The following is a 22,432-nucleotide window of genomic DNA, read 5'->3' as shown; positions in this document are numbered from 1 at the left end:
ACAAGTAAGGGAACCTAAAACCTTCATCTGWTCATCTGAAGAATCCTCTGACTCCCTGGAGCTTCCCAAACACCTACATATATATTATCTACATAAAGGCACATTTAGGCACCTGAGCCCCACTCTAATTAGATTCTGCTAGGCTGGCTAAAAATGGCTTTTCTGATGTTCTGGAAATAAAGAGCTTCTCAAACTCTTAATTATGGTATAACATTTGAGTCAGTAGCTCAGCTCTGTCCCTTTCCAAGATGACTGCTGTAACTACTAGACCCCTCTGGCCTGCTGTCCCTCTCAGATTATGACTTGTGTTTCTGGTGACTCATTGGCTTAACTTTTGTCACAGTCAGAAAAACATAAGAGAGATTTTTCTCTCTCAAAGCACTCCCTGGTCTACCAGTAAGATCACTCGCCTGAACTGAAGATTCAATTCTTTCAACACTGAGGCCACTCTAGGAAATAGAGCTATCCCACTACCTACTGCCATATTTCAAGAAAGAAACAAAAAGGCCAGCTAAAGCACTTCCCCATTACTTGATGGAAAAGACAGACTTTTGGTTGTCAAAATTTGATTATCTTTCAACTAAAAAGCTTTGGTGATGTATAATGAGCAAAAAATAATTCATTTCAGTTAGTGAAGAAAATCTCCATCTGAAAGTGTTAAAAAACTAATTTTACTCATTAAATATCTTAATTTTTTCTTTTACAGGAAATTCATCCATTTAAGATAAAAAATTGAYCTTTCTGAAGCCAGAGAGATACAAAGTCATACCTATGCTTTGCTTAACATGCTTCCCCAGTTTAAGAAGAACAGATTTTACTCTTTAAGTGGTAGCTGCAAAATATCCCTAAATCAGTAGATTGCTTCAACAGTGTCCATGCTCATATAAGGATTYCAGTAAGAAAAACARAAAACTATTAAAAATAGATGAATGATGTTGCTTAAAACAATAATGTAAACTTAAATTTCAGGAGCTTGATTTGGATATGGTTAAATTGATTTTCAGCAGAACAGCAGTCGTACATATCCTTACCACTATTACATTTGGAAAATATTTTTATAAAAAAGATGACATCTATTAATTATGGATGATGATGTCTGGCACTAAATCAGTAACACTGAGCAAAAATGAAAAGGTACGAAGTGTAAAAAGATACATTTTAAATTAGAAATTCATAACACACCTACTTCTTTTTTTGATATCCAACATTCACATAAACAGCTCTAAATATAATAGAATTCCTTAATCTTTACTGTAATTAAAAAGTTATTGTTGGCTGCAGAAATAGTTTTCTTATGTAGAAAAACTGCCCACAGAACTTTCAAAAAACAAAAACACACAAGTGTTGTACGAATATTTTCAATATTGAGCATCACTAAATTATAAAAAAATCAACCAAAACTGAAGGAGCAGCTGATATCAAAGTGGCTTTTATGGCATTCAGATAAAGCCTTTGAGCAGCTAGAGATGAAACACATTTTGAATATCAGAGAATAAGCAGGAGAAAGTATTTTGACTAAGTCACAAGAAATATTTCAGTAATTAGTCAATGAGTTTTTGGATTACAACATAACTTTTGGAGATTTTACCATTTTCAGCACTAGCTTTAACTTCCAACYGAAGAGGGGTGGGGGAGGGAGATGGAGAGAGATGGAGAGAAAATACATTTTATTTATTAAGCATAACAAGAGTTGGATTGAGGACAAATTTCCAACCTCAGAAAAAGTGATATTAGGCCATAATGAACTACAGTTATAGCTATACAAAAAAACCTACTGAGAGCAAAAAATGCGTAGAAAGAAGTACCACACTGTCTAAAGTAACTTATATAAGAACGAAGAAAAATAGCCATATCCTTGCAAACTTATGTATGCTTTCTTCTTCTCAGAATACACAGAATACATTTTCATAGAATGGCCTTAACACATACTTTAAAAGRATTTTGAAGGTAAAAACAGAGCCATACAGCTGGATACTTAAATTTATTTAGTAACCTAAGTATATTTGAAGGTGGATACCAACTTTTTGAAGCAACAAGTCACATTGTTCTACCACTTTCAAAGCAAGAWGGGTGACTTAAGTCCTTATCCAAGTTTAAACTCAGCCCCTTTTTCAAAGTTACTATAGGCTTTTTTTTTTTACCCAAAAACAAGCAACTTGGACAAAACCATTAGAGAAAAAATTATTACATCCGAACATGCAAACTAAATTTGAAGTCCAAGTTTTACTCCATTTTCCACCTGATTTAGGAYTCCCAAGTGTTTCATCACTTGGCAAAAAGTGCAGTCTATGTCCTTGAGTGATTTATATAACTGTGCTCATACAGGAGCTTGTGAGTATTATCACTTGCATTCCATTCCACTGACTTTTMCACTCACTGTCATCTTGTAGGACATCATTTCAGACCTCACTTTTGGCTCTACAACTTCTGCTACCCTTTTCTTAAATAAAATTGTTCACTCCCCTCCAAAAGCAAACACAATAGGAGTCAACCTCTGTCAAAACCACTTTGGACTCAATTTTGATGCCATCTGCATAGAGAGATTACTGGGTACACTGACTTGCAACTTAYTTTATTGTTAATTCCAATTAATAGAGCAACAAGTTTATCAGCATACTGTCAAAAAGTTATCTCCTATGGTATTATTATCTCCTATTATACTGTTAACCATTCCTACTGCATAGCTACTCCACTAGGGCTAGGGTCTGTTCGATGTTTTAAATTTACAGAGAATTAGGCGTTCTTTATCCCAAGGGATATACAATAATAATGAAAATAATAGTTCACAGAAGAAATTAAAATAATGAAAGAAGAGCGAAAAATTTCTAAGTTAAAATAAAGTTCCTCTATTTATTGCAATTTCACATAGAAGTATGCTATTAATTAACTACCCATTAATGGTTTGATGACTTTTTTCCCCAGAGTCTAAATGCAAAAGTAAGGGTTTTTTAAATAATATACCCAAAAATTATCAAAATGACAGTTTTTCATAATTTTGATAAGTAGTATTTATTTGCACAGGTTGTTTCATATTATTGTTGAGGACCTAATTTTTCYAACAAGCTAAATTTTAACCTATGAGAAACAGTGCTAAGATCAAATACCGTGAGAGTCTCAGGGCAAGCATGGACTATCTGAGACAGAGTTCAAGCTCAACATAACAACAGAGCATATTTCATCTCTCATTTTTTCATGCTATCATAAAGAATTTCTACTGTTATACCAAAAAAAATAAAGATATGCATCATGCTGCTCTTGAGCATGAAGAAAACCTTGAAAAACTGATCTAAGTGGAAGCTACAYTAAAAAAGCAATTTAGAAGTGTAAACTATGTTCATCCTAATAACCCTAAAGTAATAGTTTCAGTGCCAATATTAATTGCATCATTGAATAGAAGAATGATAACTATACAATGACTACATATACTGTCATTGGAGATGATGGTGCAATCTTGGTCCTTCAAATATTTAAGAGAAACATCTCATTCTCAACGAAGATGGGAAAGTAGATAAATAAAAAGCTAAAGAGAGATTAAACATCTCTCTGAGATCCAAGTGACAAGAAGTGAGGGTAAGACCTCATGCAGGAAGAAAAAGGGCATGCTGAGCATTGCACAGTGTCTCAGTAGGATGTTATTTTGACATTGCAATATGGTGGAAATTTATTTTGCAGGAAAACCATACAAACACAGAATTACCTGTTTTGACCTCTGAATACAAGTTGCTATGTGTTGTAGTACAAGCCACATCTGAATTTCAACAAGCCTTGTATATATAACAACTAATTTTACGCCTCTAATTCCTATATTTGTTTTAACTAATGAACATTCCTGCAAAAATAGTATGTTTCTAAAAAAATCATCTACCTTCAACTTTCTTTCCTGTTTCAGTAGGAACTGGTATCCAAGTCTGAAACACACTTTTAAGTATGCTAAAGAGATTAGCTACCTAAAACCTACACCACATTACTAGTAGATTAATAGTAATTATCAGTTATTTATATATTTTGTTTTGACATTTATGAGCCATAATAGCAATAATTTGAAGTTCATCACAGTATGCCAGAGTCCTGTCCAAAAGACATACMATTTTTCTAAGGAAAGATTTATGATGCCCATCAAGATGACTCGGGAATATGGCACATGGCAGGCAAGGACAGACTAAGAGAAGTCAGTTCGTTAAACTCCAGGAAAGCAAGCCTTATGGGCATTTAATGTGTGCAGATAAYCCAACTAGAGGGTACAAAGAAGGTACAATTAAGTTCCTCTTGGAGTTGTGCAGTAGAAGACCAAGGTCACAAATTATAACAATAAAGATTAGAGCTATTTTCCACACAAGTGTTCAACRCATGAAAATGCATCCAGAAAGTCTGTGCGGTCTCTAGCCTTAGGGATACCAAAAAATTGATGGAAAAGGTCCTGATCAAACCACTCTAGTTGACCTGGCTTTGAGAAGAGACTCAAATAACTTCAACACACCCCTTCCAATTTATTTTTTCCATTATTCTAAAATGATTAATTTGTCTTTATTGCATTAAATTATTCAGCTTTTCAACCCTTAAATATCACAGTATACAGAAGAACTTCCAGTTTCTTTTAGSTCCATCTAGAGTCATACTGGCTTTGTGCTTTAAAAAATAATACTGAAAGTGAAGACACTACCTAAAAATCTCCATGCAAGAGAAGTGGTGAATGCTGTGAATGCCGTAGGGCAAGATATAGGATTGTTACATCTCTAACAAACAAAAAAAAGCCCAAACCAAACCAAACAAAACAGAGATTTGTGCAGATACGACAGAGGTGAAAACAAAGTAAGGAAAAATTTGGTAAGTAGGGAAGAAACAAAACATCATATATACCCAAGAAAATGTCTCTACTTAGGCATGGACAATATGGAAAATTAAGAATATAAATTTAGCTATGTCATAGTTTAATCCCATCCAGCAATCAAGCCCCAAGCAGCCACTTGTTCACTCTCCACAGTAGGATCAGTAAGAGGTTGGAAGGGTAAAAGCCAGAAAACTCATAGGATGGGATGAAACCATGCACTCAAGCAAAGCAAAGCAAGGAATTCATTCACAGGTTCCCATGGGCAGGGAGGTGTTCTGCCATCTTCAGTAGAGCAGGGCCCCATCTGTGTAATGGTGACCTGTAAAGACAAACAGCACCACTCCATCCCCCTTCCTTCTTCTTCCCCYCACTTYATACACTAAGCATGATGCCATAAGGTCTGRARTATTCCTTTGGTCAGTTTGGGTCACCTGTTCTGTCTGTGTCTCCTCCCAACCTCCCATGCACCTCCAGCCTTCTTGCAGGCATGGCAGGAYGAAAAGCAGAAAAGGCCTGGACTCCATGTAAGTTCTGCTCAGCAATAACAAAAACATCTCTGCAAAATCAACTATGTGTTCAGCACAAATCCAAAACACAGCTCCATAACAGCCGCTGTGAAGAAAGTTAACTCAATCTCAGCCAAAACAACACAAGCTGCTTTCATAAAAATATTAGCATCACAATTTTTTAAAAAAAATCTACAGTTCACAACAGAAGAAGATTCTTGCAGTTATTTATTGGCCAAGTTTACATTAAGAGGGTTTTTTTGCGTTTCTATGTACTGAGATGCTTCTCRTGAAATATTGGGATTTTAAGTGTAATTTTAATTACCTGAATCATGGACTCTGACAGTTGTGTTTCATCTACTTCCAATATCATCATTTTGATCTCTTCATAAGGCACGCGGAAAGATCCAAGGAAAATTGCTAAAACAAAGATTCCACAAATAATGAAGAAAGCAAGACAACATCTTGCTTCTACTTAAAAAACAGCAGTGAAACAGGTCATAGCATCTCCAGATTAACAAACACTACACAAAATAATATAGGTAAGARATAACAATTTTTAATGTAATTTTAATTACTGTTCTTTTCCAATTCCAGCTTTCTCCATATCTATTTGTTATGCACAACATCCAGCATTACAGACCTTCATAAGCAGTCAGAATAAGTCTACTCTGCAGAAGAATCACTGCTATTACAGTATTTTGTGCCGAGTGACAATCAAAATTTTCTTCTTTTCTTCAATTATAATTTTCTTTCRGTCTTGTCAGACCTTTCTCTTAAAAAAGCACCATGACAAACCAAAACATATAAACAGAAACCAAAATGCTCTTATAAACACTTTCTATTTATTCAACATATTCCAATTGTTTCTTATTTAATCTCTGCTGGCATTTAGAAACCTATTCTTCCTAGCACTCCTCTCCATCAAAACTTTATCTTCTTTTCATATTTTTCCATACTATGGAGTATTGCCTACTTTCTGTAAAGGCCATGAGCTGGCCAGACATCCTGTGGACATTACCATCCTCCTTTCACCAGGGGGTGGGGAAAGGCAGGGGAAGGGGGCCAGGCAGTGYTCCTGAATATATTGCAAATACAGATAGATTAGATACACAGCTGTATGCTTGCTCATCAATATATCCAATCTTGAACTAAGAACAATCTTTAACTGTTTTTAAGTGTTTAAGTTGTATCAAGTCACATTCTCGGGCTTAAAAACAAWATGCACATATTTAAACACATTTTAAACTAGAAGTGTTACAAGGCAATCAGATAACAGAGAAAGGCATTTTTATGGAATATTTATACATTACTTTGTGGAAATAAAAAAATCAATAGAATCTACTTACACAGATTCTGTGCAATCTTAGGATCCAAAACTTTTAATTCTTTGATCCGTTTTTTAATGGATTTCTTTTCTTCAAAATCATCTTCTTCTCTTTTTACTGCCAAAGTAAACACAAATACAATCATGGTTAGTTTTTAATATTTAGAGGAAACATTCATGAATGCAGAAGCATATTTGCTATCAAGCTTAGTCAATTCAAAAAGAAAAGAACATATAATAAAACATACAGACAAAAAACAGAAAGGTTTTGCACATATTGCTTGTATTCCAAAACTTTTGCTCTTCCGTCAAMTTCGTTAGCTTGTTAGCCTTCTAGGTTGTATTTTTAAATATATAAGACCTGAATAAACATGCTAATGTTACTTGTACAAATTCAGCCATATTTAAAATATCATGCAACATGCTCCAGTTACCCTGGCCAGGCTAGGAATATGAATCAGATTTTAACAATAACAAATCTTAAAAAACATGAAAATATGTCTCAACACTGAGACATCTATCTATTTTTGTGATTGCTTTTGTCTAACTATATGCACCAAAATTAACAAAGATCACTAGCTTGTATATATATATAAAACTCAAAAATATGTATTTTTAAATAMATTATGCAAGCACATTATTACAAAATATCACAAAGTGATTGTATCAACATATACAAATTAACATTGCTGGAGATTTTGCCTTTATTCTTTTTTTCAGAAAATATTTCTTACAAATAGGATCACCCAAATACATTGTATTAGYTGAATTTATTTCTCATTATTCACACACTGTCATAAGAACTTCACTTAAAATAGCAACATAGGCTGGATAAGGTACTAGTAGGAATTATTATACAAACAAATTAAAAAGCAAAAACCACACAAATCTTTCCTGAAACACAATCTGGTTGTACTCTTCTTTTCCTTTTCCTTCTTCCTCCCCCTAGCACAAATCTTCACTGTCAAATGTTATTTACCAAACCTATTGCTACTGTTTATCTAATTCTGTATATACTATTTCACAAATRAAATTAGTTTCCAAGCTTTTACAGYATGATTGTTCCAAATTAAGTTATACATGCTTCAGATATTTGAGAGCAGAAAATATGCTACAAAAATATAATGTACTGACTTCTGAAGGAGACAGATATAGATGAGAAGTCCTGTCAAGAACACATAGGATTAAAATTTCTAGCTCAGTGATGATCCTTGACAAAAGTAGATATGAGCATGAATTATCAAGAGGATTTCCCTAAGCTGAAATTAATTCCAAAAATGTTAAGAGAGATATTTGAGAGCTATATCATCCTTACAATATGTTTTCTAAGCACAATAAATTTTACCAAGGATTGGGACGTAGACTAAATGACCTCTTTAGGCCTTTGAGTTTTGTGTTGTCTAGGACACAACCAAAGACACAAGGACCTCAAGATCTCACATAGGGATTGAAGGAACCAGATTCAAGTCCCTTCTGAGTAGGTGGAGACACAAATTTGAATTATCTCCTAAATCACTTTTGATACTCCATACCTGCTGGGCAGCATGATGCTACTGAGTACATGCCAGTGCAGAAGAGAATCTGTATTCTGCAAAAACAAAATCACTAGGCAAAGACATAAAGCAGTCCTTAGAATAAGGACTGATATCCAGGGTGCTGGAAAATGGGTTACAAAGCCACGATCCTCCTCTTTTGTCTGGTCCCACTCTACCCACAAATTCTGGTTGGCCTTGAATTTCTTTTAGCATAGATTTAACAGAATGGCAGGCAGTCTCCTGTACCAGGAAAAACTACACACCCTGCTTACTACACACGTGAAAACGAAAGTATGTTTTCACCACTAGTGTGAAAACTGTAACGTGAGAATTCTATATTACATGTTCCAAAGGAATAGAATTACATTAAATCTACTGGATAAAAAGTAGGTTTCCACTAAAGGTCCACTTTTTCTGATTATGCTTTAAGAATAGCCCTTACTGAACTGAAAAGTGCTATGTCAAGGGGTTCAGATCCCAGAATCACATGACTCTTTTTTCCTTCAGTTACAGGCTTTAACAGACCTCTCACATTTCTTAACTTCTTCAGCAACACACTGGAAACAGTGACTCTTAAAAACATGACTTTTGAGTTGTCTCAAARACTTGACAACACTAGAATTGCAGATTCCTCTAGAAGACCTGTACATCCCTGTAGCACAGATTCCAAGCCATCCTCATACCTTAATGAAAATACAGTAAAATGCTTTATSGCTACCTTGGAATTTTGCAAAGAAACTTGGAACTTTAAAGGAAACAAAATAATTTCCTTTGTAGTCACTATAAAAAGAAGTTAAATTATCTACATTTATTCATTTGTTTAAACTTGCCATGACAGCCTCAAATGAATACTAGTAGGGGCAGAAAATTAAAAAAAAAAAAAAAAAGTTTGCCTCTTCCAGCACTAGAAAGTAAAATTTATTCATTACAAGTCTCATAACAGAGATAAAACAGATACACAAACATGCAAAAAAAAAACCCAGGAGTTAAAACATGTACTACTTCATTCCCTATTTCCAAATCAAGAAGCAATGCTGCAAATGAACTGGCTAAAGCCTCAGAAATTTTCACCCAGTAGGGAGGGGGCTATGCACGATGTTACAGCACTAAAGGCACCACAACAACTGAGGTAAAACATATAAGCATAGAACACATCTACTCTAGGAAACTCATGCAGGAATTGTATGCAGAGTTCTACAATTATGCAACAAAMTAAATTACTGCAAACTTACATGATACTTCAGCAGAATTCAGGTCACGTCCTTATGWAGTTGGCAGCAATAAGAAGCAGAGGACAGATTACTTTTCTTGCTCATTTGAAATGTTGCACTTCCTCCTGTTAACTCTGATATTTCCTACCTCCCCTAGTAATTGTTATCRCCTTTGCTCATGTCCTGGTTTTGGCTGAGAACATGGGTAATTTTTCACAGGAGCCATGAGGCAASAGAGGCTAGAGCTGTGTGGGCATGGCCAAGACACTGCTATCAAATCCCATCTCACCTCACGGCCAGGGAGGAGGAAAAAGGGACTCTCTCTTGCTTCCTGTAAAGGAGGAGGAAAGAGGGGGCATTCCTTTTCCAGGGCACCAAGCAACAAATGGAGTGATGGGATAATGCTGGTCCTGACCACATGGTCTGTCTGCCATGTTTCTCATTGTCTTGGGTTTGTGGGAAAAACATGGGGGCAGATGGTCTGTCCACCATTTCATTCAGTGTCCCAGTCATTGAGCAATTTTCACCTGTAAATCACCCTTTTTGTAAACTTCTGTTATTAATATTGTTSCTGATACTATTCTTATCTCATTGCTGTTTCCAGTAAATTGCTTTTATCTCAAGCCATGATCTCTGCCTTTTTTAGCTCACACTGAAGGCAGGAGGGGGGCACTAAATGAGGGAGTGCTGCTCCTGAAGCATGACAAGTGGCAAAAAAACCAGAACAAATATAAAAGCCCCCAAAAGCAAACGATAACTATTGAAACATAACTATTGACTATTTCCAACAAGAAAACATGGAAAAATCCCACAGCAGAGGGGAATGAATAGAAATATCTGAACAGGTGAAGTATGTATCTAGACTAAAAGGAAATCAAAGAAAATAAGCCGTTAAAATTTCATTTGTGAAGCACACTGGGATAGAGATGAAAGCATACAGAAGAAAGAAAACGGGAATATCTGCTTACAGTGGAAAAAATAAAGCAGCTTAGTGGGAGTGGGCAGCTGCTGCAGAAAGAAGGTGACTATTGACGGAAATAGATGTGAGATGCCACCATGCTAATGCGAGAGGAATCAAACCAGGGGATCACAAAATACACATACCATTTTCATGGCTYCAGAAGTTTGATCTTACTAAACTATTAACTTTTCCAAAACTACTTTTATTTTCAGATATTATACAACAAAGAAACATACACCCTTTAAAGTTCTGCCTATATGCTAAATCTATCCCACTGCAGGACATAGTGCCAGCAGCSGAGCTGGACAGTGCTTCATCCGTATACCTCATCTGATGCTCCTGCCCTGCTCTCTCAGGCTGAGAAACAAAGTGCTAGAGCACTTTAAAACACACGGAATGCACTTCCCTCCCTTAGCAGTTCCTCTTATCTTCACACCTCATATCCTTATTAGCAAGACAAAAATTAACAGATGTGGTTGCCAGCATACAGACTGACAAATACCTCAAAGGAGTTTTAGATACTGGACAGATTGCTGTTACTCTGTCCTTCAGCTTCAGATCCACAAACACATTCAAACGTAGTCAACTATCTCCATCTGTGGCAATGACCTGACTGAAATTAGGGTCCAGAAAAGAGTGGTGACAGGACTGTTTTACAAATATTACAGTTGGAAGCCTACAGAACAGCACTTCATAAAATTGTGGACTGGATCCTGTGGAGTTATTCTGTAGAACGCTGAAACAATTACATTCTTGGTAGGTGCCACTGAAACAATCTATCTACATTCATGAATTGCAGTACATACACATTTCCATTTCTGCCACAGGTCTCACATAATCTGCTAGCCACAATCTTTATTAAAAAAATCACGTCTGTGTATCTGTATGCTAAAGAAAAAAAATATTCTAAAATACATCATCCTAGTGAAAAAAAAATCCTTGAAATACAAGCTTCAAAAGGAATATATCTGAACATTCAGATCTGAACATTTATTTTTAAARGTCTGAATTCTTCTTTCAGATGAARCTTGAAAACTACATTACACAGAACACTCAGCGGAGTTTTTTCGTCACTAAGTAGTGTTATTTTGTCACTAAGTAACAGAGCATTCCAAAAATTAGAAAATTGCACATGACCTTACACTTTTCCTAGCCTCTCAGCTAACACAACAGTCATATTRCATCTTCTCTTCACTGAAAAAGGAAAGAACAAGCTTGGGGTCRTGGACTGAAAGGATGTACCCATACCGAGTGTCATTATGAAAGTAGATGCCTACTTCATCTGTAGAAAACTCTAATTCTTAAAAGTAAATGATAGCTTGTGTCCCATATAGCGGGGTATTCAACTGAAAAACCTGCAGTGCGTATCTCCTAAAAGTTATCTGGAATCAAAGGAACAAATCTTTAATAGAAAATGAGGTTATAGCTAAATAAGARAACCTGCAGAACCTGTTAGTTAWTCAAAGGTAAAATATGGAGTACCTYSCTATCAACCACTATTGAGGTTGGAAGTGACCTTACTCAGACACGGCTACTTACAGCCTGGCACCCGGGGCTGTATTCAGGCACCTTTTGAATATCCCCAAGGATGGAAGGAGACTCCAAAACCTCCATGGACACACTGTGCCAGTGCTCAGTCTCCCTCACAGGAATAAAAAAGTGGCTTGGGATGTTCAGGAGGAACCCCTGTGTTTCAGTTCATGCCCATTGCCTCTTGTCCTRTCACTGGGAACTACTGAAGTGTCTGGTTCCATCCTCCTTCYACTCTCCTGTCAGGTATTTACAAAAACTGGCAAGACCCTCCTGAGCATCCCCTTCTCCAAGTTAAACATTAACAGCTCTCTCAGCCATTCCACACAGAAGGGAGGCTTCAGTCCCTTCATCATCTTTGTGACCCTTTGCTGGACTTTTCCCAGTACATCTATGTCTCTCTTTCACTGGGGAGCCTCGAGCTGGATACTGTATTCCAGCCTGGCCTCACCAGTGTTAAAATCAAAGGGTGGACAAGGAATATGTGCCTTTTGACTGACAGGACAGAAACTTTTGAAGACTTCATTGTKACAACAGCTTCATGACTAGTGTCCTACAACATGACATGCAACAAGACAAAGCAAACCCCCCCCCGTCTCAAAAGAAGAAAGTTTTTAATAGAGCATCAGCAAGCCTGTTACCTAGGTCATGACACTACACAGGTGCCATCAGCACCACCKGCACGTTTCCTACTGAATTGTTCCCCAGCAAGTTATTTGTGACAATCTACTTTAAAATACAAGAGAAATTGKGAACTAGACCATTTTACAGTATCACTGAAAACACCTCATTTTTTTTATAAAAACAAAGATAAAATAAGGTTACCAGGCATTGTCCACAGAAGTAGGAAGAATGCCTGAAACACTGAAAGACCAGGAAGCTGATAAATATTCTGCTTCCCAAATTAAGCAACCTAGGTTTATATCAACACAATTGTTAGCATCAGGGACTGCTCATCACTTAAAGATCTGTTTTAAATGATGGTTCATTCAAAACCAAAAACATTCGGGTCTCACATTTTTAACAGTAGCTGATAAAATCCTGAAGAAAAAAAATCAACCCTGAAGTCCTATTTGCTAAGAAGTAACTACCTACAATAGTCACAAAAATATGGCATACAAAAAATCAGAATAATCACTCTATTAGTTACAATCTGAACACCTGCTGGGCTCCACACTAGAACTGAAAGTTTTAACCAGACTGATTCAACTCTTGCAAAGATCTAAAACTTCATTAATTCCTGTCTGAGGGGCAACMTAAAAGGGGAGGCTGAAATGAACTTTCTGATACAATGGAATTTGCTGCACAGGAAAAAGCAAAACATACTGCTGTTCCCAGCAGAACAGTCTAGTCCCACACATACGTAAACACATAATTCTGTAGTTTCCATATCTCCCCATTTTAAAATATATTCCTACCATCAAGGAACACCATAACATTATTGATTGTAAATCAGAATGGCAGCTGTTCACCTCCACTATTTGGTGTCCAATAGCTGTCTTTCAGGTATTGTTGAATTCCAGAGCAAAATCTTTTCATTTAATAATGCTTTACAGATTTTTCTTCCACACATTGGTATAATTGCTTTTTAAACCTAAAAAAAATTTAAACATTAAGTGCTTCAGCACAGAATTCCAATTCTTAATTATGCATTGTACATAGAAAGACTTCATTTTTATAATCTTGATCAGTTTTGCTGTACCTTTAGTATTTATTAATAAGACAAAAGGAAAACACACAAAGTATGCAGAATGTGGGCACAGCTTAAACTTTTACTGCGACAYTGCTGTTTTTTGTTTTCCTTAACTAATGGTTTCCAAAAACCTMTTTTGCCAGTATATCAGTAATTTATTAAATAGCTAACTAATTCTGCCATTTATCAATGATTATAAACAAAATGTCCACCACTGGTATCAACTGCAGTTCTTGTAGTTATTCAAGCCTTTTTAAAAACTGTCATCATATTTRTCAGCTTGCTTCCTTTCCTCTGATGTTGGCATAAGTTCAAATGATAGTTACACAGCACAGTTCATAGCTCATCTGTTTCATCCTTCAATTYCTTTAGAAGTCCAGGCTGAATACCAGCTGGTCTTAGCAATCTGTTACTGYCCACTTTACTGACCTATTCTAAAACTTCCTCTACTGACCATGCACGCTGTGTTYCTCGCTCCAATGTGGTGTACCCCCTAAGTCCAGCTTGGAGGTAACTTCAGTATTGGTCAAACAGAAATAATTCAGAGCTTCAGCATTTGGAAGCAGGAAAAAAAGGGCATTGCTCCTTTTTTTTCCTTCAGAAGGCAGACATGAAGCAGTAAATCRTACCTTTGTATAGCATTTTTATTACGTCTTTATCCATGCTCAAAATTCAATAGTATGAAAATTTTAACACCTTAGCTCTAAATCAGCAAAGCAGTTACAGTCAGAAACCTACTGAAGTCTKCAGAATTAAAATACAAGTATATACTCCTAAGTGAAGCCTTCATGAAAAAGAGACACTCAAAGACGGGGCTTCTGCTGCTTATAGATTTTATGTAGCATCTGTTAATTATGTTTCATATGCTGCAGTCTCTGTATTWCTTAAACTATGCTCTGGGATTTTTTCAGGTGAGTTTACAAATTACTTTTTTTCTTTTTAAAAACTTCTAACAGAGAATTCATTATTTATTTTATATCAAAACTCTTTAAGCTTCAATAGTTTCCAGAAGCTGGACTTGGCTTCTTTCTAGAATGAAATCTAATGTACAAGCTAATTTCAGTTCTTACTATGCAATTTCTGAAAACGTTGGCATTTATCATTATTTGTTTACAAGAATAGGTAAAAGTATCCTTTTCCTTTTTATGTCTCAATTCACTACACTGTCAAAATGGTTTCATCATAATCTTAAGTTTCAATTTAATACAGCTATTTCCAGCCTTCAAGTTGCAAAGACTAGAAGTTTTTTCACCTTTGGAGAAGGATTTGAGGTGCTGGTGAATGAACAGGCACTTGTGGCCCAGAAAGCCATCYACWCCCTGGGCTGTATCCMAAGCAGKGTGGCCAGCAGATCAAGGGAGGTGATTCTGCCCCKCTACTCCACTCTGGTGAAACCCCACCTGGAGTGCTGTGTCCATCTCTGGGGTCCCCAGCACAGGRAAGACAKGGACCTGTTGGACCTGGTCCAGAGCAAGGCCACAAAAACATTTAGAGAGCTGGAGCATTCTCCTGTGAAGACAGGCTGAGAGAGMTGGGTTTGTTTATCTTGGMGAAGAGAGGCYTCCAGGGAGACCTTCTTGCAGTCTTTAAATATTTAAAGGGGGCTTATAGAAATTAGGATCTGTCGTGACAGGACAAGGGTTTTAATCTAAAAAGGACTGATTTAGACTAGATATATAGGTGAAATTTTTTACAATGAGGTGAGGAAACACTGGAACAGGTTGACCAGAGAGGTGGTGGATGCCTCATCCCTGTAAACATTCCAAGTTAGGTCAGACATGGGTCTGAGCAATTTGATCTCATTGAAGAGCTCCCTGCCCATTGCCGATGAGTTGGACTAGAAGGCCTTTAAAGGTCCCTTCCAATCCCAGCTATTCTACAATTCCAAAACTCACAGTATGAAGAAACAGCTGAATACTTCTGGTAATGGATGGGAGTCCATTCCTCCCCTTACACACTGCTTTTCTCTTGCTTGCATATTCCTAGAATTTATGAAAAGGCCACCAGAATAATCAATGTACTTCAAAAATTTCAAGTCACAAAAATGACCAAAAATCAATGGGGGAAAAAAAAGTTTTCTATCAATTTAGGAATTTTAATCAGCTTGTAGAGTAATCAATTAAGCACCAAATGGRGCACACCATGTAATCAGGAGCAGGGCAGAAGACATCAGTCAGGCCTCTTCCCTTCAGCTTCTTCTCCCTTCTGTTCCCTTCTGTTGCTCAAAGAGCACCATCCCATGATCCCAGTTGAGYAGAAGCTTGCAATGCATCTGAAAGAAGCTGTTCACTATTTTCCTGACASTATTTTATCTGTATAGCAAATTCCAGAAGCTATTTTCAGTTGTGCCCCTTCCCTGCACAGCCATGTAAAACACTATCAAACAAGAAAGAGAACTGGACCCCCCATCCAGCAGCTCCAGATTTGCCTGCCACTGAAATATGGCATAGAAAAAAATAATAAAATTTGCTATCATGTTAAATTACAAAGAAAAGTTGCATGTTTTCAATTAATCATTTGTTTTTAAGGATTGTCATTTGTTTTTAGGGATCATTTCATACACTGTAACTAATAAGAGAGACATTTTTCATAACTGATTTAATATTTGYCATTGTAAGATTTAAAGTTAACCAGTACCATCTGAATGCACACATAGGTTGAAGATATATTTCAAGAAAAATTATTCCATCAAGACTTCATCTCCTTCCTTTAAACTACAGGGTTTATTTCACTTGTGTGAAATAATCTTGTATAGTTTTACCAGAACCCAGCTCTCAAAATCAGTTTTACTAAATATCCTGATAGRTGAACAATACTTCAATTCACAAGAAAGATAATTTTTACTAGTTATTACGTAGAAGTAATTTTATTGCCRAAAACATATTGCACTACACTTTATTAATCTCTAAGCACCTTTGCCAAATAGMTTTATAAGGATATTCTATGTGTTCTGATACTATTTAAAATTCTTTTATTAACCTCTGATATCAGCTTTAAAAAATTCAAGATATTTCCAACAGGGAAACACTGGATCAGGCTTTCAACCCAATTCTTTCAGTCAACCCAATTCTTTGAGTGACTGTACAAAAAAACCCCAATGGAAGTAAAATAGATGGGGTAATGCAAGGGCAGGAATGAATGATCTGACAGAAGAGGGACACTAAGCTACCACTGTCACCTCATAGCACTGTCAGTGTCTCACAAACCACAAAGGCAGGGGCAGTACCAGCCTGACAAAGGACTGATCATTAACTTGTGACAAGAAACAGCAGTACATGGGACTCCAGACTGAAAGGGCAGATGGACAAGAATAGCAAACTGGGATTACAAGGGAGGAGCTGGTGTATYCTGACTGAAATGGAATGAGGAGCCACGATCCAGCAGTGGACTGCCAAGTTACACAGGCAGCAGGAGACCAAGGTTATCAGAAATAATAAAGAGCAATCCCCCACCAGCCCTGAAGTACCTCAAAGCACCTGAAGCATGTCTTGAGATCAGGATGGGTCACTTYTACCAACCTAAGACATCAAATACTGGCATGTAACCAGGCAGTGCTACTATCTCTAGATCTCAAGAATGATGGCAATAGCTGAAGTAGCAATGGCCTTACAGGTCAAATGCTTGGGTTTGAGCCTTCAGAGTAGGACTGCTTATCCCTTGTTACAAACTCTGGGAGCRAGAAAAACTGGGAGGCAAACCAAAAAACAGACAAATTATTGTGGATTTCCCATCCTGCAACATGCAACCCACCCTGTTCCACACGCACCCCTGCTAAATCTGCTGCTCATCAACATTTACCTTATGTGGTGTATGGGAGCCCAGGAGAGAAGATAAAGGAATGCAAGTCTATCCCTTACTTGTGCATTTTTGCAACAATAATCTCAACTAGTGTGTCATCTAATAAATATAAAATAGGAACTCATGGTCCAAAGTTCAGGTCATTTTTATAACAAAGAACAGCATATACATTTTTCATATTTTTGTTAGGTTTACCTTCAAAATATTGAGRTCTTTTTCTTAAAGAGGCATTCACAAGGTAAGCATGCCTGAATCTCTCTGAAYGACACCTCTGGAACCAATCTGCAGTTCAAATTTATTCATGACTAGTTTTTACTTATTTCTCTTGGTTGAAAAAGTTCTTTTCCCTTTCTAATGCTCTTCTTAAAGAATAAGAAAACATCTTAGCACTACAACATGATCTTTGCTTTTTTTAATTAAATATTTCAAATCCATTTAATCTCTTCACCTGATGATACCAGCAGCTTCTACGCATCTGTGATTTAATCTGCCTTGAGTCTAGGACAGTAGAACTGAAAGTCACATTACAAAGTGTGACTTGTAAACATGTTAATGAYAATGCTTCCCTACTGGAAACAATTCTGTGAAATCCAGGATTTGTTCTGCTCTTCTTCCCTTTATTTATTTKTTTTTTGTAAACAGCCAATACATATATACATATAAATACCCATATGTACACAAACTGAAATAAAAATCACAGATTCTAATGCAAATCTAAAAGTCTGTGTTCACACTGTTAAATTTCAGACATGAACACCTCCAGTTTCTAAGTTCAGATTCCCTGACCACAAGGTAAGGCTTGTATGCCATGCTCTTACACAATATCAAATGTATCTAAATGGACTGGAAAAGTGTTCGCTTGTTTCAGACTAATTCCTTCTCAGGTGTTTATTTACCAGGTTCCCATCCTTTTCTCTGATAAAGCTACACTTGCACTCACACTCTCCATTCTCAAAGACCACCAATACTCTGCCACCTTTAAGTAGTCAGCCAGCTATTACRGATCTCCATAATCAACCATTAGCAGATGAATGCCAGCAAGGCCACACAAAGCTAGTAAAAAACCTTTTCATGACTGCTACAAAACTTCACCTTTCTACCCCACYCTCTGTATCAGCCCCCCCTGTACCTGTGCAACCATCAGGTATACACTGGAGACTCAGTGGCATGCTGGTAAATACCAGTTAGGCAAACAAAGTAGCATTTAGCAATGTGAACAAGGGATTGAACAGGTTGAAGCTTCTTTGTTATGTGAGAAAAATTCTGTTTAAACAGAAACAGTGAAGTTACAGTTAAAGGTTCGTATGAAAGAAGTCCTATGGTTCTGACTTTGTAGACCATACATGTAGTATAAAGATCCTGACATTATTTGAAACATACTTGAATATTCAGAATTAATGGCACTTAAAAGTAACATAAAATTTGCCAATCATACTTTGAATYTGGCTTTGTTCTCAAATTTATCTTTCTTCTACTCATCCAGCTTCTGTAATATCCTACCCTTCTCAAATTTGAAAATGCCTCCAAATTCTGCCATCAGAAGGTTCAGCCTTTTCTTAAATATGCAACAAATCATTGAAACTATTTAATAATTAATTATTCCCAAAACTGATCCTTCAGCAACTCTACTAATAACCTCATAGTCCAATGCACCATTTTCAATATTCCCCACATCCTCTTAAACTCACCCGTCTTACAAGTCTGGAGCTAATCCCCTTTTTCATAACGTTGGAACAATTGCAATCCTGCTGTGGTCCAGAGGTTAAACCTATCATTTATTTTGCTTAGATAAACTGTCATCTTCTCAAAAGAACTAAAATTTTATCAACTGTCTAGCCTAGTTTACTTTTCATATGCTGAATCTGACAGACACTTCACTCTCCTTTTTTTTAATCTACTTCTGTGTCTTTGATTATAATTTTGTAGGAAAAATGTTCAGTGTTTCTGCATATCATTGATAACAGACTAATAAATCTGTGAAACTAAATCCTCTGTCATTTTTGAAATTAACTTATAGAAAAGGTGTTGTCTTCTTTTMTCAGCAAAAATAAATATAAACCCCCTCAGTATTCCCTTGCTAGAACCACTAAATGATGCATGATTCCCTCGCAATCATCACTAAAAATCATATACACTGGTTCTAATAAAAGCAATGAAATGGATTTACATAATTGAATAAAGAAAAAAACAGTAATGGTCTACAGTGTAAGTTAAATTCAAGGTCCTTATGTGCACAAGGACTTCAAGCMTTACACTGAAACAAAATATGAATTTAGCCAACATTTTTTATTGCTAAAGCAAGAGCTGTCAATCAGCACATTCATTTGTGTGGTCTCATTAGATTACATTGCCTCAATCTCAACAGTCATAGTGAAGAATGTGGAGAGTATAATTGAGCATAACTGTATCTACTTAACAAGCATTCATGCACCCTCATTAATTTTTTTCATTTCACTTTCAAGCATGACATGGCTCATACCAGAACAATAACTTGCTGATAATTGTTTGAGACAACAACTGGACAGGAACAGTGCAGAGGTGAACTTTCCTATAGACTATCATGTGCCTCAAGGAATTACAATTAATTTTAAAAGCCATCTGTCCTGTCMAGCAACTTTCAAGACATTTAATTCGCAACTAAAGAAATCCTAACATACTTTAGGCCTTAACGACCCAGTTGCATTATATTTTCTAAGATAGAAACCTCTCCAGAACACATGACAAATACCGAAATATGTGAGCTCACAGATCAATAGTATTTATCAGATTGTCACATGATATAAACTGCAGCACTGAAGCCTAGATTGTCATTCATTAATTCAAATTCTAATAAAATAATAATGTATACAACTTTCAAATCACAAACCATCTTTATAAAAATTTGATGATAACTTTACTGTACTCCTCTGCAAGATCAGTGTCATATTTAGTAATATAACAAAACAATTCAGATCAAGTAGAAATCATTAAGGAAAACAACCGTATATTAAGGTTTATAGTTGTATTCCATAACAAAGTAAAGCAAAATACAGTTTAGTTTTCTTAATATTATTCTTTCTCTTGGGTAAGAAAAAAGCTATTCCCTAATCTTCCAATCTCACCCAAAATTCCAAATATGATTTGCTGTAACTGAAAAAGGAAGTATCACTGAAAACATCCAAAATACAGATATCTACTTAATCTATGGTTATTATAATGTATTGATAGTAAAAACCAAAACAAAACCAAACAACAAACCACGACAAAGCCTAACAAGATTACTTATAAAATAAGGTTAAAAAAATCTTTCAGATTTCTAACTAATAAACTGCTGTGTTCTGATAACGTTCCCTGTCTCTTCTAGAAAAAACACTCCAATGCTGCATTATCTCTTGCTTTTACTGCCCCAAAACTCAACCTTTTTGGAAGGCAGAGGATAACATCCTCTACATTTATCTCTAGTTTCCTAGGAAATTGTTGAAAGTGCTCCATTTCAGCAACAGAAAAATCTCCATATCTAGAAAAACATTATTTCTTGAAAATTATTCATAGTTAGAARGCTTCCTTCATGATAAAAATGGGTTTTCTTTTTATTGTTATTATTAAGTGACAGATATCTGCAGAAATTASTCACTCTTTTTACTAGGATAAAAAGAAAGTTTGGTGATGAAAGAAGAGCTATGAAAATGAAAGCAGATTTTCAACAGAAAGTCTGACTTTAGATGCAGGGAAAAAATTGCATTGAAGATTCATTAGAAACCTATATCCTCACCAAATTCTTCACTTTGAAACAAGTAAATACATGGGCATCCAGCAACAGCTAGTGATGTCAATTTACATAGGCAGCAGTTGTCTAAGGAAAAAAAATTCAATTAAAAAACAGACTAAAAATTTTCTACTGCCTTAGGAAAAGACCACACATAATGACAGCCAGGAGACAGACCACTGCAACTATTCCAAACAGAATGCTGGACAAGCATCATTACAAACAAACAAACAAAAAACAGAAAGATAGCCCAAGACTTACTTTTCTGCATCAAAAAACTAGAAGCAAGGAACCTTCAGGAAGCAGCAAAAATTTCACTTGCAGTTTAAAATCAGTTGTTAATCAATTATTTGTTTTCTGTAGCTCCTAYCTCCCAAAGGCAGCACAGAGAACAAACACATTCACAGTTTGTAGCATAAGGGCACAAGTACATCTGAGTCTTTGAGCCCCTGCCATTTCTTAAGGCATACATTAAGTCATCATGGTCTTCCTCAAAGCAGGGGATGTTCCCATAACAAACGTGGTGCATGAACTTTACTTTCAACYTCTTATATTCAAAATCCGTACATGTGGATAACATGCCTTGGTGAATTGCAATCACTGACAGTTGATCAATCTGTCAAAGCAATCTCTAACAGTTGTGTATCCAGGCATTCATACTGTGCTCTACTCGCATACCATYCATTACCTGGAACAGCATTTCTAGAGAATAAATATCGCTCTTTTAAAAGCAATATGATGCTTAGAGATAACAGCAACAGAGTAGCTGGTAAAATCGCAAATGCACTTGAAGCGACCAACGACCACACTATTATCATAAAGTTCTCTCCATATAGCAATCAATGTTCTTCATCCTAAATCCCAGTCATTTCCCTTGTAACAATGCCTGATGGATCTGCAGTGAGGCCTCTACAATACAGAGGCTGACACACGACAGATGGGTTGCAAACATGATGCTTTGTTTTGGYTTAACTAGACCAATGTAAGACAAGAATGGAGAGAGAGCTGTTGGTTTTGTTTCTCCTGCAGCTTCTTTTTTTGTTGTTTTGAAGGGCTGGTGGGCAGATGGTGGCAGTTTCCAAAATTTGTCCTTTATAAACATTTCACTATCTACTTAACCATTGCTTTTCTACAGTTCTCACACTTTCAATGCTTACTCTGAAAAGTGCAAGTTCAAAAAGCTCTTGAACTTCCCATTCTTCCCCTGGAAAATGGGACTGAGAACAGGTGAAAGCAACAATACTTTATGGAGGCACTTCATCGAACAAGTGAAGGTAGCTGCAATTCTACCTACCCAT

General features: G+C 36.3%; 1 protein-coding gene across 1 annotated transcript in view; it reads right to left on the bottom strand.

Annotated features, from left to right (window-relative positions):
* DIAPH3 (diaphanous related formin 3) overlaps positions 1 to 22,432 on the bottom strand; it is a 199,585-nt gene that overhangs the window by 107,393 nt on the left and 69,760 nt on the right. Inside the window, exons 18-19 of the mRNA XM_057372834.1 lie at positions 6,684 to 6,779; positions 5,660 to 5,754 (exon numbers count right to left, since the gene is read on the bottom strand). Of these exons, the coding sequence (XP_057228817.1) occupies positions 5,660 to 5,754; positions 6,684 to 6,779 (191 nt within the window). The remainder of the gene's footprint in view (positions 1 to 5,659; positions 5,755 to 6,683; positions 6,780 to 22,432) is intronic.

Source organism: Malurus melanocephalus, unplaced genomic scaffold (genome assembly GCF_030028575.1).
Source record: "Malurus melanocephalus ecotype Western Australia unplaced genomic scaffold, MMel_1.1 scaffold_179, whole genome shotgun sequence".
Taxonomy (NCBI): Eukaryota; Metazoa; Chordata; class Aves; order Passeriformes; family Maluridae; genus Malurus; species Malurus melanocephalus.
Note: the sequence above shows the minus strand (reverse complement) of the source record. Positions and strands in the feature narration are given on the sequence as shown.